Genomic DNA, 27868 nt, shown 5'->3' with positions numbered 1-27868 from the left:
AAATGTCTCTTCTGAATTATGTTAATCATTAATGAATAAATGAATAAATAATAAAATATAAATAAATAATTATAAAGCTTAAATAATATAAAATAGTAGCAGTAGTAATGTATATTCCTTTTTCAGAAATTCAAAACTTTTTTTAAATTTATTTTGTCTATAATATAAATATCTACATAAGACATGATAATTTGAATACAAAAACGTGTTTCTCCAATTTTCATAAAATTCTCCATTTAGTGCGCTTATAAAGGTTCCATTTGTGGAACAACATCAAGACGCGCGTCACAAATAGGAGGGGGAGCTCAGCCAAACACGCAAAACGGGTGTACGCGCCAATTGTATATAATTATAATTTTAATATATTATTATATATTAATTTTAATTATAATTATATAATAATTTTTATAATTTATTTTAAAATTAGGTTCTCACATATTTTTAAAATGAAGAAAGCAGACTTCCGTGTAAATTATCATAGTATGTCAAACGAAAAAACATTTTCTGGTATAAACATCTCAATGAAATTGGCTCAGAAGTCGGATGAACTTCTGACGAATGCATTAATAACACAGGCACAGCCTTTGCATACAGTTACTGACAGAATTAAAGGCCAAATACACCAGAGAACATAGCGCAAAGGCGCTTGTAAGTGCATCACGCATATAGAAATACTTAGATCAAACAGAGGTTTCAATCTACATAAAATAAGGAATGCGGATTGAACATGTCTCAATGATTTTCAAAGCACGATTTGGCCTGCTTATGGTAAATGCCAATAAATTCGGAAACGTGTCAAAAATATGCAGCCTATGCAATCTGTACGAACAAGAAAATGTGAAGAATTTTATTGGAAGGTGCCCTGTACTCACCGGGTTTAGAAGTATTTATTTAAATATAAATATATCTATATATAGAAAGTTAACCGATATGCCCAAAACCTTTAAAAATAGCAGTGAATCGCGATAACGAACAGAGGCTCCTGAGGAAGGCAATGCAAAAAGGCGCTTCACGCGCTAATAATTTATTGAATTACAATTTAAGCGTAACTGGAATTGTTTCGTCAAATTTTCTGTAGCTATTTGCTTACTCGTATATTAGTGAACTGTTTAGATGTATTCATCGGCGAAATAAATCGAAAAAATAACTGTAACCACATTTAGCTTGACCGATCGTAATGACCAGTTCGTAACACTTCAATTTTCTATCATCTAGTCTTCATTTTGCAAGAAAATTAAATTTTACTTCAGAAAATCAAACCAAAATTTATTTTCATACCATCTACGTCACGACGTTTCCGTCCTTGATTCGATGTTTGTCCATTCATTGGTAGAACTGAAAATATAAATAAGAAAAATTTGGCTTTATTAGAGAAAGTTAAAATTACTGTAGAGTAATGCGTATAAGCTTTTCATAGCGGTTTACTTGATTTCAAATAGTTAGATTTTTGAGACATTTTTCAATAGCAATCTGTAGCTCAGAAGAAAAATTAATCAAAAATAGACAATACATTAGCAATAATCAATTTCACATGGCATTTATTCACAAAATCAATAAACTTGAATGATTCTGCTGGCGACGACGAGCATTTGATACAGAGCCGACCGCCAATACTTCACCTAAATAAATTGGTTTATTTCCTAATAGTGTTCTAATTTACCACACGTACAAATACACACACACACGGTATTCTCTGTTGTCGGCAAATATAACGACTTTTCTTTTTGCTAACTTCAACCAGACTGACGTCTTTTGACTGCGCTTACCGGTCAACAACTGATTTCCAAATGTGCTTCGACTATAACTCGCCGGCCAAAAGGTGTCGAAAATTCCAATATTCAACGTCATTACCATTACCACACCAACAACATCGCCGCTGGCAACCTGAGTGACCAACAAATCATTGGCCTACCAGTGCGACCGTCTAGCCAACAGGGCTGCCAAGGCACCGGAAGCCAAGCGTTGAAAAGCTATTTGTACTTCTAGTCAAACGGTAGAGAGACGTGTGCGACGCGTGGACTTTTACTTTTGTTGGTCAAAGTTAAATGGGACATTCTTTGTAGCCGTATTTGAATTTCTTAGCTTATAAAAACTAGCTAACGGAATTTCACTTGCTACAAAAATTGCTACTTCTAGTATTTTGTTGTTCAACAGTATGTGAAGTGAAGAGAGCGGCAATACAAAAAAACCAAGGAGAAGTACAGAGCGAAAATCAAAGTTAATTGTATAATACTTGCTTACAATAAATTCTTAGTGCATTAAAAGGAAATTTGACTACCTCTTCATTTTTATTATGCAATTACTTTGAAAGCATTTGCCGGCTTCTTAGAAAAGTCAATAATTTGTTATTTCAACATGTTTATTTGCATTCACACAGTTGTTTTGCATATTCTAAGGGAAAAATAATAATTAATTAACTTGAGGAACATAACGAAGCTATGCGGCGTGAAAAAGCACGGCATGGGCAACGCTGTGTATACGTGTCGAAAAGTGAAAAGTATCTCTTAAAGGCCTAACATTTGAATTGACTACTCGCAGAGTAGGTAATAATTATCGTTGGTTGATATGCCTCAATATGTTAAAACATAATAATATAATTAATAATTAAATAAACATAGAGTATGTTGCCCTGCGCTGCTTCGAATATCTTGTAGGTAGGCATGTACACCGCGTTCAATAACTAGAGCGCACGGATTTATTGACAAGTTTACTTATTTCTCATTTAATTTTAAATTATTGCGTTAAAACAATATAGTTAATTCTCCCAAAAAAACCATACAAATGCAAGTATCAAAATTTGTGCAAATTGAAAACAAAATTACGAATTTTCATCAAAATCCCGAGTAGCCGAGTTAAGAGTCTTTGACAATTTTTGTTTTTTTTTTTTCGTCTTTGCTGACGATGTTCAGTGTTGTTTCGGACTAAAAAAACTAGGTCAAGCATTCGACTTGTGGGGAAAATGCAACAGATTGCCAGCAAAAAAAATGGATAAATCAAAAACCAACGCGATTTTTCAGCAATTTCAAACTGCACTTCCTCATACCAAAACTCCATCGACTATAAAACTCCATATTCGAAATTTTTCTAAAAGTTCTGTTTAAAAAGAGTTAAATTTTGATGAAAGCTTTTTTTCAATTTTTTGTTTTTTCTTAATTTCCTCAAAGTTTTGAACTTGAATTAATATGGTTTTTGTTAGAAAATGAACAATACTTTCATAAACCAATTATTAAGATTTAATATAAAATAAATAAATTGCCAAGCTTATCAATAAATCGTAGTTTATTGTTAGTGATTGCCAGTATTTTTATAAGGCTAAATATGCCTTCTCGCTCCTTATATTTATATGTATATATGGTATATATATATATATATATATATATATATATATAAATATATACATATCAACGCGTACATGTGCGTCTCGATGTTGCTCCACAAATGAAGGGACCTACAGTTTAGCTAAAAAAGAGCCGCATCGCTGAACAACATAAGTTGGCCTGAGTGCGCGATGAACACTTTTCACAGAGTGTCGACTTTCGTGACACAATTATACGATTTGAAAACTTTGTTGGGGCGTAAGTCCTTCCATGGTGAAATGTCAGGAAATACTAAAGTATCTAGTTTGACAGTAATCACGTGATCTGTCAAAAAACCCAATTGGAAAAAGTGCCTCCAATCTGACCTACTTTTGATTTTACTTAACTTATTTAAAAATTTTAGATTTTTACACAGATACCAACCCTACTCAGAAACTCAAATATATAATATATTTTACTTTTTGCGAATAGCTCTTGTTTCACAACCACACTGTAATGTATTTTTTATATATAGCATCCACTTAAAAATATTTCCGAATTAGTTTGCATATATTTTCTTGACTGCAAATTGCAATATTTTTTTTTCATCTATCATTCAGTATATTATGCACATATACTTTTCCATAAAGGTGGCAACTTTATTCAAAAATATTTCTGCAATCAAGTTATATTGAACAGCTTTCATTTGATACAAGGCTTGAAATATTTTACATAATTAATAAATTAATTTAAAATTTTAGGTAGCAACCAGCTCTAATCAAAAATATTACGGGGTTTAAATCTTCCTGAAAATCTTACGCCAGACACTAATATTGTAATATTTTACTCAAGTCTTGTAGTAAATTTTAATTCATTAATTAATATTAAAAAAAATTAAATATCTTAAAAATATTTCTTCGAATATTGTGATTAGCTTTTATTTGAAATTGAAATTTGAAAAGGTCCAGCCAAGGAGCACCAGGATATTTGGTGGCTCCTAAAACACTCAGACTAAAAAGCCCATTGTATTTAAAGCTCTGCAAAGAGGGTAGATAGTCAAGGAGGGAAGGAGAACAGTATCAGAGAAAGAGATAGGAAAGAATGTAGACAGAGATAGAGATAGTTAGTCCTGTAAAAAATTTCCAGATTATTTGGCAGATCTGTAAATATCCTCCAGTTTAAGAGAACAAATATTACTCATTCTCATGACATCGGAACCCAAAACTCGTAGCCTTGCTCTATTTAGCAAAGGCAGGACACTCACAGAGAAAGTGCTCAGTGCTATCCGCCTCCTCCAAGCATGACAAGTTTTCTGTTCGGTCTTGTCACAAAACACTTTGCAGTTCTGCAGCATTCTAGACCGGACCATCGCTTTTGTACAATATAAGTTTGTAATATTTGACTCAAATTATTCATATCATTTTAATTTTTACACAGGCGAAAAATAATGAATTACTGAAAAATATGAAATAAAGCGTTTTTCAGTAAGAGCGCTTCAACTTTTTTTTTGAATAAAACAAAAACGGTTTGACTTTTTTAACTAATTTTTTTTTAATTATCGAGTTTGAATATATACATTTAAGTATGAAATTCGATTTCTTTTGCATGACCACCGCGTGCACGTTTTACGAAGTCCAATCGTTGAACCCAATTTTCGACCACTCTTTTGCATAAATCGGCCGAAATTCCAGCAATTTCGCGTTCATATTGGCTCTGAGCTCACAAATCGTCGCCGGCTTGTTACTGTAGACCAATGACTTTACATAACCACAAAGAAAATAGTCTAGAGGCGTCAAATCACACGAGCACGGCGACCATTCGACCGGTCCATTTCTGGAAATAATGCGCTCATCGAACTTACTCTTCAACAAATCAATTGTAGCGTGTGCTGTGTGGCTTGTGGCCCCGTCCTTTTGAAACCACATGTCGTCTTAGTCCATACCATTCAATTGCGGCCAAAAATAATCGTTTGTCATATCGCGGTATGGATTTGCATTCACAGTAACGTGGCGATCGTTCTCGTCAACGAAAAAATATGGGCCAATTACGCCAACGGCATGTAAACCGCACCAAACAGTGATTTTTTCGGGATGCAACGGTACCTCATGAATCACGTATGGATTGCTTTCTGCCCAGTAACGCATATTTTGCTTGTTGACAAAGCCATTGAGCCAAAAGTGAGCTTCATCACTGAAGATGATTTTTTGGAAAAAATGCTCTTAAAAGTAGCAGCAACAGAACGATTATTTTCATAAAAAATTTGCAATCGTTGCTCAAGTGTGTAGCGTTCCATGATGAAATGTATACTAATGAAGTTTACAAATGACAAGCGAAAAATAAAAAATATTGCGTCGTTCGCCCTCACTATCGGAAAAAAGTTGAAGCGCACCTATTGAAAAACGCCTTATAAAAAATATTAAAATATAAAAATGCAATATAAAGGGTGGTTAAATTTTAAGGGCCTATGTTGAATGTGAACCACACCTAAACGTCAACGACACCATTGGACTTCTTTATTTGGGGTTTTTTGAAAGAAAATGTGTACGTGGATAAGCCAGCAATAATTCAAGAGCTAAAGGATGAGATAAATCGGCACATTAACGGCATAGAACCTCAATTATGCCTCAGCTTCATCGAAAATTTGGACCATCGGATGGAGGTGTGCCGCCGAGGTCGTGGCGGCTATTTGGCCGATATTTTGTTCTATACGTAATTGAGTCATGCCAATATTATCATAATAAAGAGAAACGACAATAATTTCTTAAAAAAAATTGTATTTTATTCAAAATCAACACCGGCCCTTGAACCTTAACCACCGTTTATAAACAATGCGAAAAGCACTTGTTGTTTGCCAGTATTGCAAAAATTTTTTAGTTTATCTTATTAATTAATTTTTTAGCCCTTTACTGCATGAATTAATAAAGCGTTGGAAAAGATTTGTTTCGCTGAAAAAGCTGTACTTATCAGTTATCAATAAGACATATTAAAAGAGAAATAATGAAAAAGCTTTACGCTGTCTACGCCAACAGCCCAGGGTCGATTCAAGACCTCAAAGATGGAATTCGTGAGGCCATCGAGGACATAGGGCAGCCACTTTGCAATTCGGTTATGGAAAATTTCATGAAAAGGATATTGTCTTGTAAGCGTGGTCGTGGTGGTCATTTGCCTGATGTTATTTTCCACTATTAACGGCGTACCTTCCTCTTTATAATGAAATAAACTTCCGATCATTTATATTAAAAAATACCATTTTTCTTTCAGTATCAAAATAAGACCTCTGTTTAGAAAGCCTATAGTATTTTTTTCTGATTAGCTATACTTTACTGAAATTATTGAAAGCATTTTAAATTTTTCTCTAAAATTTAGCTAAATGAATTTAATAATGTAATTAATTTTTCATAGATGGCAACTATAATCAAAAACATGTTTTTAGTTAAGTAATTTTGAATATTTTGGCTTGTTTGTTAACATTTTTTTGCTAAATTCGTTTTAATTTTTTTAGTATATTTAGACAGGTGGCTACTCTAATCAAAAATACATCTAGTTCAAGATCAGCAAACTATCTTTCTTTTTTATTTCTTTCCCTAACCCCGAGGAGCAATACAAAAATGTTCACTACCGGTCACGCTCTGAACATACTGGGTACCCAAATCCCCGCCTTAATTGCGAAATAATAAAACTTGAAAAGCAACAAAAAATCCTCACTTACTGAACATCTACACCTGCGATTGCCGATCGCATTTGAACTGTCAGTTTTCTCGCACACGAAGCAGTCAACTTAAGAGATAAGCTTTTCGTGGGCATTTCATCGCATATCATTCTATTTCAAATATGTCGTGAAGCAAAGCACTTCGCTGCCTTAATGGAGACAGATCTAGTGGAGCTCAAAATTAAGCAAGTGCGTTAGTTGCAGAGAGAACTAAATTCGACAATGTTAAACAAATTTAAACTCAAAAATTATTACAAATATAGCAAACAAAATCAAGAAAATGTTGTTGGAAATATTGAATAGCCAAATGTTGCTGTTTCGCAAATTTCACTGTTTCCCGCTTCATCGACTTCAAAGTAAATTTGCCGAATTAGCTGTCGAACCCTGAATTTGATAGTTCATGCGATCAAAAGCATAGAATATATCTTACTTCATATCGCATACCTTTTGCCAAGAACGGTAATCGCATTAAATTCAAAGAAAAACATAGCCAGTGTCTGATCGCACAAAATCTAAAAAATTCCGGGCATTTCTTTGGATACTTGATTTCTCAAACACGTTCACTTAAATGGATCCATGAGTTTTTATATTTAGTACAGTATGAGCTTTACTTACATCTAATATACATATGCTGCGATATGTTTTTATCTGTCATAGTTCTATTTATCAACTTTTAAGCCGAAATACCATCTTATTCAATAAATTTCTGGAACAACCATCAGGTGCCGCTCTAAAATAACTGTTCTTTTTGTTAGGTTGCCACATCTGTGATTAACAGTCCTACCAAAATTGTATCGTCATTGCTTGACATTTGTAAAAGTTACGCCGTCTCACAGTGCGGCCGATTCCCGAAAGCTGGCCAAAACTCAAAAAATTAAGTAATTGATTCAAAATTTCTTACTCGGGGGTTGTCGGGGTCTCTGCTTACGAATTTGATCTTAAAATTTTGAAAATCCACCCCCTTCCACGCCTATTGGCCACCACCTCACGTGAAATAGCGTATATTCAAGAACATAATCAAGATGCATGTAAATTTATATGTTTTCGGGGTCGCAAGGTAACAAGTGGTAGCAGCTGAGTCTTGTTTTATTCAGTAACCATTACTTTTTTGAGTAACCTTTAATAGGTTTCAAATTTTATAAAAAAAATTGCAAAAAATGTATCTACGTATTGCTGCAGCTAAAAATTTTGTGTCGAGGTATTGATATGTACTAAAGATTTCTCGTATTTTACTAACCTTCCGAAGACGATTCCATTTGGTTTTGTTCAATTTACTCCATTACAAAATCTTTCAAATGTGTACAACTTTCACTATTCATCGACAGTAATACAATGCTCAAACGTTGCGACTGAGGATACTTAGGGTACAGGACGTTGCTATGAACGGTTTTCACTACTCAAGGCATTACTGTAGCCAACCCAAAGACAAAAAAACTCTATCTAGAAACTTTTTTTTTTCACTTTTGGCCAGCTTTTTGGGAATCGGCGCACTGTGCGTCTTGGGTAAATTACAGTCTGTGTCAGAAAAAAGGAACCGCGATTATTCATGAAGTATAAAATATATATATTTAATTTTTTTTTTATGCACGAACTACACAAATACGAGTTGCAATTACTCAATAAGCCGTGTACTCTTCATCGTTGTCGAGTATAGCCTGGCATCTTCTTTATGCTTTGAACCAGCTTTTCTGCGTAGCTCGTCGACAATGAGGACCAGATTTTGCGAAGTTGACGCACGAGTTGCTTTAAATCGTGGACTATCTTTCCGGCAAGATGCGTTTTCATGATTCCCCACACATTTGGAATGGGGTTGGTGTCTGGGGACTGAGAAGGCTAGTCCATTACTGTGACACCATTTTCTTGTTTCTATAAAAATACCGATTTGAAACGCTTTGCGTACTTCGCACTCATTTTGGTTTGGTTGCGTTTACGGGAAAGTTTCGAACATCACGAACGTGAGTTAGTACTGGCGTCGTAGCCCTTGAGTGGAACTATTACGCAGTTGAGAGCGAAACAAAATATATCTTTTCTGGCACAAACTGTACCTCTGCACGTGTTTTCAATATTTTAAAGTTTTCAAATTGGATTTGAATTTGCAAAAATGAATTTTTATTAAATTTTGCATTAAGAATGGATTCAGTGGGGCAAGAGCCTTTGAAGTGTTGGGAAAATGTTTCGGCAATGATATTCTACAGAAAACATTTATTTACGAGTGTCATGAACGCTTCAGAATAGATCGTGAGTCTTTTGAGGACAACGAACGTAGTAGCCGTCGAATTCAATACAGGTAAAAAAAACAATATAATGATGGAAAAGATGATCAATAACCCCAAATTAACAATCAGAAAACTTGCAGATGCCCTCAACATCGCTTATGGACAGTCCGGACATCAAGCGAACGAATGGAGAGCTGCAAAAGAACTACGTCATTTTCAGTCAAGAAAAGAAAGCGATTTTCCCGTTTCCATAGTTAACAAAGGTTATTTACGCTACGAATTTTTGCCAGGAAGTCACACAGTTAATAAGGTCTATTATTTGGGCGTTTTGAGACGTTTATGTGAAACAAATATTCGCCAAAAAAGAAAGAATTTGCGGGAAAATAACTCGTGAATTTTGCATCATCATAACGAACTGTTGCACAGTGCCATTATCATCCGTGAACTTTTGTTCAAGAACGAAACGAATACTATCCAAAGGCCAGTGAATTCACCTCCTATAACCCCGTTCGATTTTCTTTTTTTGTTTAATCGAGTCGAAAAACCACTATGGAAATGGAAAAATGGAAGACGGCTCTATTGTCTATGCCGAAATCAGGGTGCCAGAAATGTTTCGAGAGCGAGATCAAACCCTCCAGTTGATGGAGAGTACTGTGAATGCGCTAATATCACTTTGGGGAAAAAACTTGTATTTGGAATTCTCTAATTATATTTCGGGAACTTTTTTACGAGCATTGTATCTTCGCAACCGGATGTGATGGAGCTATTCTGAGATCAAACTCCGACTCAGCATGCCAAAATCAATCTTCAGAAAAGTGTGGCCTGGTTTTTGATTCAAAATCTGTGCCATCCTATGTAATATTAGGTTTCATCCTTGTATAATATTTCTTAAGATATATGAAACAAAATTAAGCAAATTTTAATTATTTCCTCTTGAAATTGTAAAATTTCAAAAAAGAATAGTTTCTGCGCATATTATAGACATTTTTCAATTAATTTATCTTAGTGACCTAAATTTAATTTAAACCCAGCAAAAATAATGAATACTTAGTGTGCGTACCTATAAATATACTTATAGTATTTATCACATTTTGGGCGTCACATATGCTTAGGTACTTCTGTAAATTACTCGCATCCGGCATATGGATAGGCATTACATATGTGCATTTGTATGTGCATATATAATTGGCGCTTAAACTCCTTATTTGGTGTTTGGCCGAGCTCCTTCTCCTCTTATCGTCTTGTTGTTGTTCCCCAAATGTAGGGATAGGCATTAGTCACATTCATGTATGCCAAGGTCAAATTTCTTAATATTTTTCTTAGCATATAAGCATGTATGTATATATGTATAAGTGATATGTAACCAACCGAAAATAGGTACATATACAAATAAAATTGTTTCGTTTGCATATACTAAGAAAAGAAAGTAGGCGTACGTTTTTATATCGTTCAACTTAGTGGGCAAAATCAAAGCCAAGGCTATGCATATTTAATCACTTCTTCCTATTAGCTTTCAAACGAAACACGAAACACAGGCCACATGTTGGAATACATGGCTTCGGTACAGGTGTATATATATATCGTATGTGTACTACCACCACTTTGGCATTCCCTTTAGCATGAACTACTATTTTTAACCTAATTTCATAGGCATTTATGTTACTTAGATCGTACATCAGCCATAGGATATGACGCTTTCAACATGAACATGGAACAAGAAACTTTAGGGTGCAAAAGAAATTTAAGAATAAAGGAAAATATAATAATACTGTTGGGTTTAAGAAGAAGTTATAAAGTGCAAAATGTATGAAAAATTAATTAATCTTCCCCACTAGTGATTTTGTAGTTAAAAGTTTCACAATCTAAAATCCTATGCAAATGAGTTTGCAATTAACGGGTGATTTTTTAGCTATTATCTTTTTAAATAGTTGGCTTAAACAGCTGACGCACGTTTCGTGTTTTGTTTCACTGTCAAACATCTTCAGTTTGGTCTATAATTTAAATATGATTCGTCTTACAAACGAGCAACGCTTGCAAATCATTGAATTTTACTATAAAAATGCGTGTTCTGTTAAGAAAGTTTATCGCGCGCTTCTTCCATTTTATGGTCAGCTATTGTGACTAAATTTAGAACCAAATTTACATTATTGGACATCAAACCTCCAACACGCTTACGTAGAGTGCGCACTGAAGAAAATATCGCAGCTGTATCGGCCAGTGTTAATGGTGACCATTAATTATCGATTCGTCGCCGTTCGCAGCAATTGGGCCTCTCTTACTCAACAACGTGGAACATTTTGCGAAAGGATTTAGGTGTGAAGCCTTTCAAAATACAGCTGATGCAAGAATTAAAGCCGAACGACCTACCGCAACGCAGAATTTTTGGTGAATGGGCTCTTGGAAAGTTGGCCGAAGATCCACTTTTTTATCGAAAAATTGTGTTCAGCGACGAAGCTCATTTTTGGATCAATGGGTACGTAAAAAAATTTTGAGGGAAGATCAGCCTGAAGAATTGCAAGAGCTACCAATGTATCCGGAAAAGGTCACAGTTTGGTGCGGTTTATGGGCTGGAGGTATCATTGGACCGTACTTCTTCAAAGATGCTGCGAATCGTAATGTAACTGTGAATGGTGAGCGCTACCGTGAAATGATATTCAACTTTTTTTTGCCCAAAATGCAAGGGCTTGACTTGCATGACATGTGGTTTCAGCAAGACTGTGCCACATGCCACACAGCACGCGTAACAATGGACTTGTTGAGAGGGGAGTTCGGTGAACTTTTTTTTCACGTTCGGGACCTGTCAATTGGCCAGCCAGATCGGGCGATATAACGCCTTTAGATTATTTTTTGTGGGGCTACGTTAAAGCTCATGTTCATTCAGACAAGCCGGCTTCAATTAACGCATTGGAAGAGAACATTAAAGCATTTATATGTGAGATACCGGCCGAAACTATGGAAAGAGTATGCCAAAATTGGACTAAGCGGATGGACCATTTGAAGCGCAGTCACGGTCAACATTTGCATGAAATAATCTTCAAACATTAAATTATATGGACTATATTATATGACTCGATTTAAATAAAAATTTCATGCATTTTTCTGAATTTTACGTGTCGTTTTTTTGAAAAACTTTCCTATAGCTCTTAAAAAATCACCCTTTAGAACAGAATTTCAACTTTTCAAGTATTTTTCCAGACTGACTTGTAGGGCAGCTTTTTAATACTGAATATTTACGGATTTTAAATAATTCTTTATAGTGGTACTAAATATTTACCGATGTCGCGTTAGAGAGTGGTCTTTTAGAGACAATTGTGTTTGAATTGATAAAACAATACTATAGTTAAGTACTTTTGATGCTTTGAACTCGTTTTTTTTTAACTGAAATTTTTTCTCAAAACTCCAATTTTCAAGCCGCTGAGCAAGATTTCTCATCAAGTTTTGACACGAACTTTAAAAATAATTGTTATTATGAGCGCAAAATTAGTCATCCAATTTTGTTTTTCAATAACTTTGTTACTAAATAAAGAAACAAGATTTGAGATATGGAAATCTTTATTTTGACGTTTGCGCGCTCCATTGCTTGTATTTTTGAATACTGCGGCTGTCTAGTTCACAAGTGTCAAATATGATTGATGTACGACGTTATATGCAAAAATTATAAATCTTCCGCTAGGGCGATTATTTTGCGCCACCTTGTATATTTACAAATCTCATTCTGCCGACAAATATTTTTCATTTTATAACCGACTACATTGGTGTTGGAGCGTCTACACCGGCAAAGTGTTTTTTATTTAGCATAACACAAATGGAGCCAACGAATTTTTTCTCCAGCAAATATTTTCCTTACATGCCAAAACAGCATAAATTCAAGGCTTAGTTTGTTTTCTCAGATTTATACAAACCTATATTCTAACTTAACTAAATGCTGACAGACGAGTTTTCAAAAACACTTTCGAATGATTTTTTGGTCACTGAAATAGATTCGAGAACAGCAGTGGAGTTTTTGGTTTTATAGAATGCTTCAGAGATTTACAGACTGTAACGAAATACATTTACAAGGTTACAAGATAGTCGTATTTAAGTTTTACCACTTTCAACCGATTTTGAAGTTACGAAAAAATCCTGACTGCGTAATCAATCATAACTTGAATGTAATTTCCTACTAAATAACTCAACTAATACTTTTATTGCCAAGCTGGCGCACAGAATCTAGAAAAAAATCTAAAATTTATATTTTTTTAAGGTCAACAGTTCCACCTAAGTAGCAGATACCTAACAACTTCACCTAAGGTATATCGAACATAGATTGGCCCAAACAAGAAAGATGATGAGATGAAACATGATATGCCATCATATGAAGTCATCATATATCTGTTATATTTCATACCAAATGCATTTATTGCCTTAACATCGATATAAATCGATCCAAATCTTTCTTAGATCTAATAATTATACTCAGTGAAAATAGTATAATATGTATATCCGACATGTCATGAGATCAAATGATCAAATCATGTGATGCGATCATACCATGATATCATATGACAAGACAATATGACGAGATCAGGCATGCGCACAAAGGCTCCACAAAACTGTATCGCAAAATACTGTTCCAACGAACCGCATTTCCGTATTCTCAGCTATACATAGAAAAAATCTAAAATTACAAAAAAACCTACAAAAATTTTTTTAACAAAAATTACAACATTATCTAAAAAAAGTATCAATTGTTTTTTAGCTGCATGAGAACTATCGATAAATATGCTTTGATAGCTGACAATGGTAAAATGTGTTGGCATTTCTGTTCCGTACGGCTTAACAGGTCCATAGACATTGTTAAACGCTGGAACAACGCTTTCAAATTGTGGAAATTTACTTTGAAAAAAAAGAAAGTTTCGTGAAATTCATGGAACCAGAAATGAGCATTTTTAATGAAAAATTTTGTTTAAGGATGAAGCTCATGTCTATTTAAATGGCTATGTTAGTAAGCAAAATTTCCGTATCTGGAGAGAAGACAATCCTCACGCCATTAATATCCGTTGTTTGGTGCGGTTTAAACGCTGGCTGCATTATCGGTCCTCCTTCTTTCGAAATGAGGAATTAGTTGCCGTTGCGGCGAAAGCTATTGAGCCTCACTGAGTGAATTTTTATTTCCAAAAATTAATCAGCTAAACATCAAAAACATTTGCTTTCAACAAGATGGTGCAACAACGCGCTTGCCAATCTATTCATTGCAAAATCAATTTGGTCACAACTTTCTTTTCAGAAGTGGTTCGCTGTTCTTTAGCCCCCTCTTTGTAGGACTTAGCGCCTCTGGATTACTTTTAATGGAGCTATGTTAAGTTATTGGTTTATGCCGATAAACTAGCAAATTCCTGAAGTATTGGAAGACAATACGCCATGCGGCCAAATTTATTGAAGTATTAGTCAATAATTGAACTAATCAAATGGATCATGTAACTCAAAGCCACGGCGGTCATATCCCGGAAATCTGTTTGCTAGGTGGCCGCCGTAGCTGAATGGGTTAATGCATGTTTACCATTCGCAAGTGCACAGGTTTGAATCTCCGTATTTTTTCTAATAGCGGTCGCCTCGCGGCAGGCAATGGCAAACCTCCGAGTGTATTTCTGTCATGAAAAAGCTCCTCAGAAAAAATATCTGCAAGTCAGCTGGAGTCCGCTTAAAACTGTAGATCCCTCCATTTATGGAACAACATCAAGACGCAAGCCTCAAATGGGAGGAGAACATCAAAAAAGGGAGTAAGCCCCAATTACATATATATTATCGTTTTAAGTTCTAAAGCTTTTGAAGAAACACCCGATATATTTATCCTACAAAATAAATAAAAAAATATTACAAAAATTTTAAAAAGGACCGAAAATATTTCACTTTAAAAACTTATACATCAAAATTTTCAACAAGATTTCTCAAAATTTTTAAGTTTTGATTAATTTTTTTTTTAATTTAATTTAGTTTTTTTTTATTTGTTTACGTACTTTTTAATATATCCGAGCATACAAATAAATCAATTTATAGTAGAATTATTGACAATATCAAAAATAATTGGATCACTTCACGTGGAGCTGGTCAGTATTAAAATAAAATAAATAAAAATTTCTCTGAAATCACTCTTTAAGAAAAATGCCTTTTCGTACGTACTTACACATAAATCAATTGTCGTTGTTTTTGTGGTCAAACCTACTCAATACCTTCATTATATCGTTTTCGTTTTCCTCCCAATATACCTAATTGCGGCCTCGGTATTCTAGTGTAAGTGCACTAGCCTGCCATCCCAAAGGTTGTGGTTTCGAATCCCATGTAAAGCACAGTCCTCGCACTTTCCCTAATTTTCCAACTTTCTCTCTTTCTAAATAAAAAAAAAATCTCATTCCTCAAAAACCCAAAACCTTATCCTTTCCATCCTTTACATCCTTACTCCCGCACAATATTCAGCACATTATTGGCTGCTAAACCAAGCAAAAACAAAGAAAAACACACAGGCGCCAGCAAGAGGAAGCAGGCGAAAATGTGAAACGCAAATAGCGCTCCAAGCAGTAAAGAAAGCGTTGTTCCTAAGCAACGACGGTGGGCACTTCCACCACTTAAGAGTAATAGCGAAATCAAATATCAAATAGATTAACGAAACCAACGCAAGCTAAAGGAAAAAAAACCTTATTCCAGGTAAGATGAACGAGATATACAAACAAAATCCTTTATCACAATTTGGTAGCTGGTGGAGGAATTTGAACTGGCTTGTTTTTTTTTCTTTTTTTTATACCTCGATAAAATAAACTTTCATTTACATATAAGTAATACAATAATAAAAAACTCTTAACATCAATATACAGTCTCTAAACAGTCAGACTTTTCTCTATCGTCTTGTGAAATAAATACTAGAAGTTCATACTGGACACTTAAGTTAGACCGGAAGATAATTTTCGAGAATATTCAGTATTTGCATTCGGAACCCAGCTCCTAGATTCGCACGGTAGTCTGAATATCTCCTACAGTTCTATGGATCGGTGACAAGACATTGAGACTAAATATGCAACCACAAATATAGTGTTAATAGGCTGCAACGGCCGATTTGCGCACCCATCACTGAACCAGATCACATTCAATAGATCTCCTTCAAACTTTGCCTTTTAATATCGATAGCACTATTTCTCAGCTCTATTTCACCCTGAGGCAAAGGAGCGAGGCGTACGCAAATAGACCTATGGGCAAGGACATATTTACATTCCTTCAATAACTCAACATTTTTCTATTACGTTTCTTTGAGTAAAACTGAAGACTATGTTTCCGCCTGAGAGGGAAGTGGAGACTTTTTCTATTTGCCGTACGGTTACGAGCGTTTTTTCTTTTTGAATTTGTGAGCGAAGAGTTCTTCGTTCTGTAATAGTGAGCACAGTTATAGAGTTCAAAAGAGCGAACTTTTGTGAACAAAAATTAAAAGTTAGGTTAAAATAATAGAAACATGGAATAGAAGTGGTAAAAACAAGTTGTATGTAAAAAGAAAACAAAATATCAACAAACCTCTATTAGTAGTCGGTCAGCAAAGGCAGCTGATTCTGTCAAATTCACTAACAGACTAGAAGTAATATCGCGATTTCTCGTATTTGACTCTCACAACTGTGTCCGCATCCTCTGTTTTGACTAACAAATGCGCTTTACGCGCTATAAATATGCGTGAATACTTCGATTTACATTTACTACGTCCGATATACATTCATTTCATGTGTATATATTTATACGTAGCCATATGCACTTGTGTAGGGCGATTACGAAAATAGATTATTAGAAGGTACTGACTGCATAACCCTTTAATAGCCTCGAAAGCTAAATTTGAAATTGTTTCTTATGGGCCGCTGAATACTACGCAATCCAGGAAACACTGGGTTTATGATTAAAATCACTCATACGCCATGTACTACCACCAGCTCCAACACTTTCCCGTAATTAGCATTGATTTATGTCTATTTTTTCAAGTAACTTTCAATTTGCCATATCCGTAAATGCGTAATTGCGCAATTAAGTTGTCAGTGTTAATTTTATGCAAATATTTACACGCATTCACCTATCTCTGTCTATATGAAATTCTTATTAATATTCACAGCACTTCGTGTACAGCTTATTCTAACATCTTTCCACCTGAAAGGCTTTACTAAGTATTATCACGAAAATAATCAAAATAAACCGGAATCCAAGCGGAAATCGCACACTAAATATTTCCGCTGTTCTATTTACTGAATACTACAAAAAGCAGGCAAGAACGAAATGGGTGAGACGCGTTGTGAAACAGTGCCACTTGTTGCCTTTAATTACTATAGTACGCTCAGGTACTGTTCTAAAGTATGTAAGCTTAAGCAAATCAAAATATTTTCATAGGCATACATTCATATTCACATATCTACATGATTGTTTACTTTGCGTGGCAAACATATATTTACGCATGCATGTCGTTAGCCTCCAGTGAAAGGTCAGGCCAAACTACTCAGCAGAAGAAGTCATACTAGTACGAGCGTGACTAGAAGTATACCAGTTGCAAAATTGCCAGTTAGAGGAGCATGCAAAACAAATATTATTCTATTGAATATGGGCAAATGCATAAAACTCCAAGGCTGCGTGCAATGAAGATTGAAAGTATACAAATATTAATGTGGTCACTTTCGTAATGAGTCCTGATAGTCGTCTAAATCATCAAACTAGCCTTTATTTGGAATGCGCTGCGCTAGGGAAAACCAATTGTTGAAATTGGTGACAAAATAATGGAATCGTTGAGTTTACCCACCATGTAAGCAGTTTTTGATAGCACTGCGGCTAAAAGTTACACAGGAAACCATGTAGAATCTCCTAAATATGACCAACTCAGAAAGAAAAGTTGATAAGCCTAGTTTTACAGGAAAGAATAAAAAACTTTTGAAGCCATTTTCCTTAAGCACTTATTTTTCATTTTCAGTTTCTAATGCAAATCCACAACGTTCATGAAGTTTTACATTTTGGGTGAGAATTTTTGATTAAACAAAGTTGCTTATCACTGAATAGAAAAGCTGGAAATAAAGCAGTTAGTTATTTTTAGGAAATCATGCTTTTTTTCTGCTTAAAATAGATGGCTTTTGTAAAAGCTGGACTTAGAAACTCTTCAGTCTAAGCAAGTTTTATGGTTCGATTCAAAAAACAGCAGTGAAGGAGTATTATACTAGTTAACACATAAAAAACTACATGTACCAGAATCTCATCTTCGAATAGAAATCAACGGTTGGTGGCAACATCAAGTGAGAACAAAGTCAAAACATGGACCTTATGAAAATTAATTGCCCAGAAGCGTCCAGATTTTGGCGATCGGAAGGGATTGTATTCCATCAGGGTAAGAAGAGGCCACACACAAATCGATAGCAACTCACTAGAAGCTTCGGGTATGAAGACTGTTTGGAGGCCCAACTTATTCGACTGCGGCGGCTGTTGCAACAGATCTACGGAATAGCGTTGATGTTGAAAAATTCGCCTCAATAGAAGCTTGTGAAAGTCGACTGGTCCATCATCGTCCCGTTTCTTGCGAAGGGGTGAAGGTTCTATAAAGCGGAATGATCGAACTGCTTTTAAAAGAGGGGCAAGGGGTTAAGGAAAACGGTGCCTAATCGACCTAAATAGGAGCGCTCTAACTATGCTAAATAAAGACTTCCTTATTATGCTCTCCACTGCATCAGAAACAGATAAATCAAGTGATAAAAAACCGCAATTCCAGGGTGACAAAAAATAAGTGTATACAACATTTTTTAATGAAAAAAATTTATCATTGATAGTAGCTCAAAACAAATTGTGAAATTTTAATAGACAATGTTTGAGTAACATTATGTTCAGCCAGTTTCGACGTGGCCACCTTTAGCACGAATACACAAGCTAAAACGTTTAAAAAAATACGACTATAGGCCATAGTTCGTCTACCGTTATGCGATCCCACTCTCGACGCAACGCTTGCTTCAGAGACTCCAACATTTTGTGGCGTTTTGCACAGGCTCTTGCTTCCAAAATCGACCATGCGCTTTAATCTAGCGGATTCCGATCCGGTGAGTAGGGTGGCCATTCTTGGGAAGTAATGAAAAAAGGGAGATTGGCTTTGCACCACTCTTGAGTGGTTTTTGCTCTGTGGGCTGATGCCGAGTCCTGTTGAAACGTCCACTCATCGTCACCAAAGTGCTGCTGGAACCAAGGAAGAACAACTGCTTGTACTATGTCTTGACAGTAAACTTCTTTATTGATTTTGACTCCTTGATCTATGAAAATCAAAGGAGTCTTGCCACTAGCGCAAATTTCTTTTTTTGCTATAAGGCGAACTGATTCACGATTGATGCCAGTCTCACGAGCAATTTTCCTCATCAAAACCATAGAGTTTCGATGAACTCTTTTTTTTGATGATTTTTCGGTTCTTGGAAATGTTAATAGTTCGTTTTCTTCCTCTTCCAGGACGGTCACCTTCATTACCAAGCTCCTCAAATCGTTTGATTACACGAGAAACCAATGAACGTGCAATTCCAAGCTGATGCAGGGCTCCTAGCTGATGCAGGGCTATAATGGCTGAGCGACTACTTGACATTGTTACACAAAGTATTTAAAAAGAGCTGGAACAGAAACGAATACTTTGTTGTACTTCAGATCACAGAATAGGAGCATTCGCCAAAAAAAAAAATTAAATTCTTCTAATTGCACAGAGAAGTTTTTGTCACCTTGTATTACTTATAAACTTTACCCCGCAACAGCAATGCGCTAAGCAAGGTTTTCACAATTGACGAGACCACTCCAACTTTTCCCTACCGGGTTATTTTATTCAAATATGCATACCTACGAGTATTTACGCCTGTAACTTCCCAAAAAATCAACAGCTACTGTTCCAGATTCTCGTTCTCACCTAGGCTTTTATGCCTTTAATTAAGTTTTGCGTGTTTATTTATGCTTTTTCGTGCTTAAGTGTATAGAACACTTGTTTGTGTACTGTAAGCCAAGTACAAATGCGCAATATTCTTTTTGTTTTGCTATTTGCTTCATCCCCCATCAAGGAAGTTTACCTTTTATTAATTTACATGTGCTATGTTAGCATAGCATTGTAAAAATTCCAGCACCTTAGTGCAAATTTCGCGTGACTCTTGCCATAAACATTCCGACTGAAAGCGTTTTAGGCCACATATTGCCTGCCATTACTGCCATTTTAACGGCAGATATATTAACATATTAACAACATAAGTGTGTAATGTTGAAAGTTGTGTGATTTTATGTTGCGCCATTTAAATTTCACAAGTGGAATTTTTGTGTAAGTAATTTTCACAATTTTATTTGCATTTCAATTATCTCAACGGAACCCGTTTAATTGCCACTTATCTTATCTACAGATATGTGTCGGGAGGAGTTGGTCGTATAGGCTGAAAGTACTTAGCAGAAATAGATTTGTTGGAAATTGTGTGTATGTGAGTTATATCAAGCCGAAATTAAAAGAAAAAAATCGGGCTATCGTTTAATACTAAAACTAGGAAAATAATATTTTACGAAATGGCTAACATAAATTCCCAGAGAGATGGGCAGGCATTTAACAAGAAATTGGTAATATCCATTTGCAAAAAGTGTCTGATATTTTACGATTAGCCCAACAGCAATCAGGATCAAAAGTTTGTTGACGGTGTTCGAAATTAGCAGGGGATTAGAGGCCAATTACAGCCCGCGACGAGTGATAGCACCTCAATAGTTTGACTAGTTTTGACTTTTTTCTTTTTTTCTTGATTATTCATTATTTTTGTCTAAAAATATGGCTCATTTTTAACAAAATGCATATAAGATCAATTTTCAAACTTTATATAAAAATTTAGAAAATTTCCACAAACTTTCACGGTTTTTAACTATAATTTTTCGACAACTTTCAGGTATGCAGGTTTATAGCTCATTGAAATTTGGTGTAATGAGGTGCATGTTTAAGGTTGTTTAAAAATCGAGATGAATTTTTAAAAAATGTTCCTTCATGGTTTCACGCATTATCTCCATTAAAAAATATCGTGGGATTAGGATGTACAGTTTGCGGGATTTTTTAAATTTTTGTATGAAATTTGAAAATTGGTTTCATATGAATTTTGTTAGACATGGAGCTCTGTTTTTTTAAATAATTAAAGCACCCAAAAAACGCAAAAAAAAAAAAATCTGGTAAAAAAGTGAGGTAGTGGGGGTAGTGAGGTTATCGTTGTGTGGCAGGGTGTATCTCAATTATATATGTCAGCCCTCCCCTGCAGCACAACCTCTCGTAATGCTAATGTGTATAAGATTGTCCTTACCATATCATGGATGTGATCAAATTCCAAACGATAGATAACCCTGTGTAAATTAAAAAACTTTTTGTTTGCTTGCCTTCATTATGAGACTACCCCATCTTCCTAATTACACGTATATGAGGATTTCTGATGTCCGACCTGGCGTTTGTAGCATGCTGCTACTTTAGTACGTTGAACTGAAACTCAAACAGAAATTGCTGATGAGCTCCCATTAAGACCCTGGCAGGCCGCAGATTACGTTTCAAATCCTTTACCGCTGTATCGGTATATGTGTCCTGCGTTTGCATCCGATCGGGCTTAAAACGCATGGCGTGCCCACCCCGTTACATTTAAGCGGCACAGAGTGCATATACAGGTCAAACTGCAAAAACAAACAACACCCAAAACGAGAACTATAACTTGAGCCCCAAAATGACATTTCTTAAAAGAAGGGGTACAAAATCATCCCCTACCAGCGACTCGACCAAGGGATGAGCTTAGAGAGTCGAATTCTTTAGGGATCAAGGAGCGGAATAATGCATGTTAATAGCTCTGGCCAGAAATAACTCTGGAGGGAAATTTAAACTGACAACGACTATGAGGGTACAATCAGGAATCCGGTTTCATTAGATAGAGTACCGCGTCGGAACCATTTGCGTTACTAATTTAGTGGAGAAGGATAGAGTGGTCAGCACCAGTTTTCTGTTAGGGCCCTGTAAAGTTTAAACCGCTGACAGGGTAAAACAAGAGCGCCTACTCTGATCGATTACCATATAGGTACATGGCGGATGTGCCTAGGGTGGGGAAGGTTAGGAAGAGAGCCAAGCTGGAACTGCTATATAGGAGGAATCTTATGTTACATCCTCAAGCCCGTATCTTCACACCGAATTCTCTTCTCTAGAGGAAATGGATCATGTTCTCTCAAGGGGTTAACCCGAACTACTCACGCACAACTGAAAGATGGTTATGGTGAAGAAGCCATTGGGACCTTTTCGACATTGTTTATTCTACTTAATGCCGAGTGTCTCTGGTGTATCACTAAAGCGATTAGCTATGCCTCTTCAAAACCAAAGAAAGAAACGATAGAACCAAGGCAGAAAAGGCACCCCTGTGGATTAATCCGGCACATCTGAGGTTGATAGCGCTGGTAATGCACCCATTTCATAGGTGTCCATAATCAACATTGGGTTTTGAGCTTCGGAAAGCGAAAGCACCAATGAAAAAAATTATTTCTCTTCAGATACATCTACAGCACTCTAAAGTGGCGTCCGCTGAACTACTACTCCATGTCAGGCACAGTAGAGCTGGCCTAGTCTTGGTCTGGGGTCTTTGAGTCCTTTCTTCAGCAGCTCTTTGAAATGTGAGGAGTAATAATCTCGGCATATTCCTTTCAGCTATCCGGTTCGCAAGGGGCAAAGAATTAGGCATTAAGGCTTTAATTTGCTTACTACACAAGCGGATACCCACCAAATGAGTTTTATCACTAGTAAGAAGGGGTTAGCCCCACCGTAAGTAATCTTTGATTGGTATTTCCCAAAACCCCTCTCTCCGGTTTTGGCCGATTTTTCTACCCTTACCTTCTTATCCCTTAATCGTCTCGTCCTAACCTAACAAGGAGCACTGATATATCACACTCACTTTTCAAAGTAAAGAAATAAATTGTTGGTCATGGTATTCATGTAAATTTTTATTATGCTTATGATTTTTTCCTTTATCTTCCTCCAATATTTGGAGGCTGCACAAGCTCTTGCCTTTCTTTCACCTGTAGCCAAAACAAAAGGAAACATACATAATAAAGATCGCAGCTGCTATACGAGTATTAGTTATTGGCAACTACCACTGAAACTTTCCGACGAATATTTTCACATCATTATTTATCAAAAAATGTCTTATTTAATAACAAAACTTTTTGGACGCTTCATAAAAAGAGGTCAAATTGGGCCGTAAAAAAGAAACTTAAAGAGTTAAAATGTGCCACAAAAATTATTTATAATTAAAATTTCTAAATTTTTCAATATTGACTATCAAATTTCTAACAGAAATCGACTTATAAAACTTTATTAATATAATATAAAATATCAAAAATATAAATATAATATAATATAATATATATAAAATATAAATATATATGATAGTAATATAGAAATTTTAATGGAAAACGAAATTGTAAACTTTGACCCACTTTAACAAAAAATTGTCAATTGCTACAAAAATGGTTCGCTTATAATTTACTTTCAGGATTATATATGTAGTCGCTTCTTTGTTCCCATTAGAAAAAACTAAACTGCCTTATTGTGTTGCTATGTATTATTATTTTTTATTACTAAAATGTATGATGATATTTTTCGTACTTTTCTTACTACTTCGGTTACCTGATTATTTTAGGGTAAAAATAAAAACTATATGCAAGTACTTATGAAGCGTCTCGTAGAAAGTATGGTCTAATTTAGTTTGCATTATATTAGTTTGGAGAAAAAAAAATTCATTATTTTCTTGGTAAATGGCTTTAGTGATCGATATTTCGCAAAGCATCGGCCAAACAATTCAAAGTTTATGCTCGTTGTCAAGTCGGCATTTCACACTAAAAAATTATTTTCCTGCTTTTTGTTTGTTCCATTCAGTTGTGAGTTATAGTGTGTTATTCGGTAGATTTTACAGTTTTTCTTTGATGAAGGCGAAAATGCAAGTGAATGGTGTTTATGGTGGCGATGTTGTATTTACGTGGAATTTTTTTTAGTCGATTCTGTTCAGGTATTCTTGATGCTAAGAAAATGTCGATAATGTCGATAAAATTACAGACATAATCAAAGTTGATTGGCATGTTAGTAGTCGTAGCATAGCCCAGGAGCCAAAAATTGATCTTAAAACTGTTTTAATCCATTTGCGCAAAAATTTTACACAAACAAAATTGATTTCTTTTTCCCCAGACTAATTATTCTATTCTTCCATTCGATTACCATCTCAGCTTTCCTGAATGGTTTTTTATATTCAGATTTTATTTTGGCACAATTGAGAAATGTAGTTAAGGTTCTCAACTGAGAGGTGTGCCCACTACGTACCAGAATGACCCGAATTTATATCGAATCAAAGATTGTCACTTTAACAGTATTCTCAACAAATTTATGTAGATTATTTTATACTATTGCAATAGCAATAACAATAACATTTTAATTTTAAATACTCCTTACTTGAACCATGAAATATCATACATATCTACGTACTCAATCAAGAACTGAAGTCTACATATAGTACTTTTAATACCTATAGCACACGAACTTATAAATAACTCCAGGCAATTTAATTGTTTCTTATTTAGTTTCATTCATTTTTATTAAAATATACCTCATTTGCCTACAATCGAAGTTTCACACTTCGTGCAAAATAAAAACCACATCAAGAAATTTTCATCAAAATTTCAGATTTTAACACAATATTAAGAAAAAATTTTGAGCGCGCAGTTTTATAGCCAGATGAATTTGGATATAATAAAGTGCACGTTTAAAGTGTTTCAAAAATATTTCTAATTTTTGACAATTTTTTTGCCGGCTTTATTAGGTGTTTCCTTCCATATAAAAAAAATGTTCTCTTACCTATTTGGAGAAAAGGCATAAGCCCCCAAGAAAATTGTCAGAAATCTGCAAAACTTTTGTACTTTCAAATTACTTTGTTAGACCGAAATTTGAGTGACTATAAAACTGCGTACTACACATTTTTTTTTAAATTCTGGCTAAAAAGTGTAAAGTTTTAATGCTTTTGATGGAATTTTTTTATAAGCTTAAAACTTGTATTATATATACGGTATTTCTATGAAAATATTTATTAAAATAAAAAAAATGATTCATATTAAATATGAAGCAGTTGTAATAGTAATTGTCAGAACTTGTCTATGAGTCGCATTGCTATTGTTATTAAACTCACTGCACTCGTTGTTTGCGGACTTCAGTTCTTGACCCTATGTTAATTTTCAATTGCCTAACACTTTCAAGGTACCTTTTGGCTTAATTAACTAGCAAATAACCTTTTTCACCAAAAATAATTAAATAGAAAATAAGTAATAAAACTTTTTTACTCACCTTTGGGCGGTGACGAATGATAGTATAGTCCTTGAAATCGACGTCTCCGTTTTGGTGGCATTTCGGAAAGTCTATGTGTAAATGTATGACGATTTATGCACTGCTATTTGACCCGCTGATTGTTTTCGATGCTGTCGCTGGACGTGGTACAAACGAATGCGACTGCAGTTGTGAAAAAGACACTCTGAGTGCGTTTCAAAGCGCATTCAAGCGAAACGATTGCACAACGGAAACTTTCCGGCAATAAGTCATCCACGAAAATATGTAAAATACAATGACACCCACTCAAAAGTACACGAGTAGCAATAAAAAAACAAATTCAATATGGAGCAGCACACACACATGCGCGCACCTGAATAAAAACGGACAAATGTCAAAGAAGGACCCTTGCAAATTTACCAGCAGCTAGTCGAGTGTTGTTTTCTTTCGTGTTTTGTTTTTTTGTCAATTATTTGCTATCAGCAGTGGGCACTCAAATGATGCCAGACAAAGTGGCACACAGATACATAGTTAAACATATTTTTTTTTTATTCTTTTACAAACACAGTCACATGGTTTGACGAGCTGACAGGCTGTGCGCTTTTGCTGCCTGCTCATATTTGCGGGTTTTCCAGCATGTAATTATATGTGTGTCTGCTGTTTGACTTTTTTCACAATATTACTTATGGGCTTGGCTGCTCGATTTTTTATTTGTATTTATACCTTCCTTTCTTGTTGTTTTGGTATTTCGAAAGAACTTAATCGGATTGCGGAAAATAGCACATTTATGCAGCTTTTAACGAGTTTCTATGTATGTAACAAAGTATTTTTTTTTTCAAATTGCTCTACACGCCCATTCAGCACCATTCACTATTCACGCACACACACACGCACACACCCGCAATATTCGCCTTTTGCTTTATATTGTTGTTTTTATTTTTATTTAAGTTCAGTTGGCCGTGCATTTGCATTATAATTTGCTTGATTGCTCATTCGCGCATTGTACCGCGTCACCTCTTGCCACTTCGTGTTTTACTCGTACCCACTTGCTATGCAATAGATACTATAACTCTACAATTCACTGTTGACCATGGCTATTAAGCAAATTTTCTATTATCGTTAGCGTTGTCTTTGCCTGTGTCCAATGACACTCGCTGTTCGCACATGATTCACTACCGACGGCGGAAATAGCAGCGGAAACGTGTCCACGAGCATTGACGGTCCGAAGGCGTTTGCTGCACATATGACTGTTCATCGGAAATTTTATCGAGTCGAATTTATGGGGCGGTAAATTGTGACAACGTTAGCGCAGTTACTGTCTACAGCGACGACGCACTCGACAATGGACAGAGGCATGAAAGCACGAATAGATTGTGACCATACATTAACAATCAAGGGGTCAGTTGGTTGGGCAACAGCAAAGGAGTGGCTAGCGAAATTGTCTAGTGGCGTGTTGCATACAGTTCACTATCGCATCTGTTGTTGCGTTGCGGGTGGTCAATTGTATGTATGTGTGTACATTTTGATTGCAACTACGAGTTTTTAGTTCTTAGTTCATAAACATCAGCTGTACTGAACACTTGTTTTTTTTTTTTGTTTTTTCGTATTCTGTTTTTTTTTTTTTTGTTTTACACAGTTATTTGCCGCACAGACATATAAAAATTTGATATTTTCACCCAAAATGCGTCACTTAATACGTCTCATTTTGTTTCCTCACATAGACATCTGCTTTTTTCCATCGTATTTAATTTGTTTCTATTATTTCTATTTACTTTTATGGCTACTACTATTTCTCTTTTTAATGTATCTTGCTCTATATATTTCATATTTATTTCATTTCACCTCATGCGTTTATCTATTATTTTCATTTTCAGAGAGCGCATGCGATGCAAGGGTATGTCGGACACGTATACGCACCGTGGTCCCAATGGGTGAGTTTACTCTCAATGTGGTGTAATTATCGTAATGTTATGTAATTAGCACAGTTCGGCTCATCATTTCCTGCTGGCAATGCATGATTTGACTCCATTTCATTTGAAAGTCTTTCAGTACAAATTTAAAGCAAACTATCTGTTTACCATGTTAAAATGAACAAAAGACAAAAACAATTATTACTTCTTTCAAACACTCTCGCCTTTCGAGTATCAAAGCACTTTCGGCCACTTTTTTTAAGCAATATATATATATATAAATTGGCGCGTACACCCTTTTTGGGTGTTTGGCTGAACTCCTCCTCCTATTTGTGGTGTGCGTCATGATGTTGTTCCACAAATGGAGGGACCTACAGTTTCAAGCCGACTCCGAACGG

General features: G+C 35.3%; 1 protein-coding gene across 2 annotated transcripts in view; it reads right to left on the bottom strand.

Annotated features, from left to right (window-relative positions):
• LOC129245781 (arginine kinase-like) overlaps positions 1 to 27137 on the bottom strand; it is a 91203-nt gene extending 64066 nt beyond the window's left edge. For both annotated transcript variants that reach the window (XM_054884163.1, XM_054884164.1), the window contains exons 1-2: positions 25582 to 27137; positions 1279 to 1335 (exon numbers count right to left, since the gene is read on the bottom strand). In XM_054884163.1, coding sequence (XP_054740138.1) covers positions 1279 to 1335; positions 25582 to 25642 — 118 coding nt within the window. In that variant the 5' untranslated portion in view covers positions 25643 to 27137. The remainder of the gene's footprint in view (positions 1 to 1278; positions 1336 to 25581) is intronic.
• Between the last annotated feature and the right edge of the window lie 731 nt (positions 27138 to 27868).

The sequence above is a fragment of the Anastrepha obliqua genome, chromosome 4 (genome assembly GCF_027943255.1).
Source record: "Anastrepha obliqua isolate idAnaObli1 chromosome 4, idAnaObli1_1.0, whole genome shotgun sequence".
Classification (NCBI taxonomy): Eukaryota; Metazoa; Arthropoda; class Insecta; order Diptera; family Tephritidae; genus Anastrepha; species Anastrepha obliqua.
Note: the sequence above shows the minus strand (reverse complement) of the source record. Positions and strands in the feature narration are given on the sequence as shown.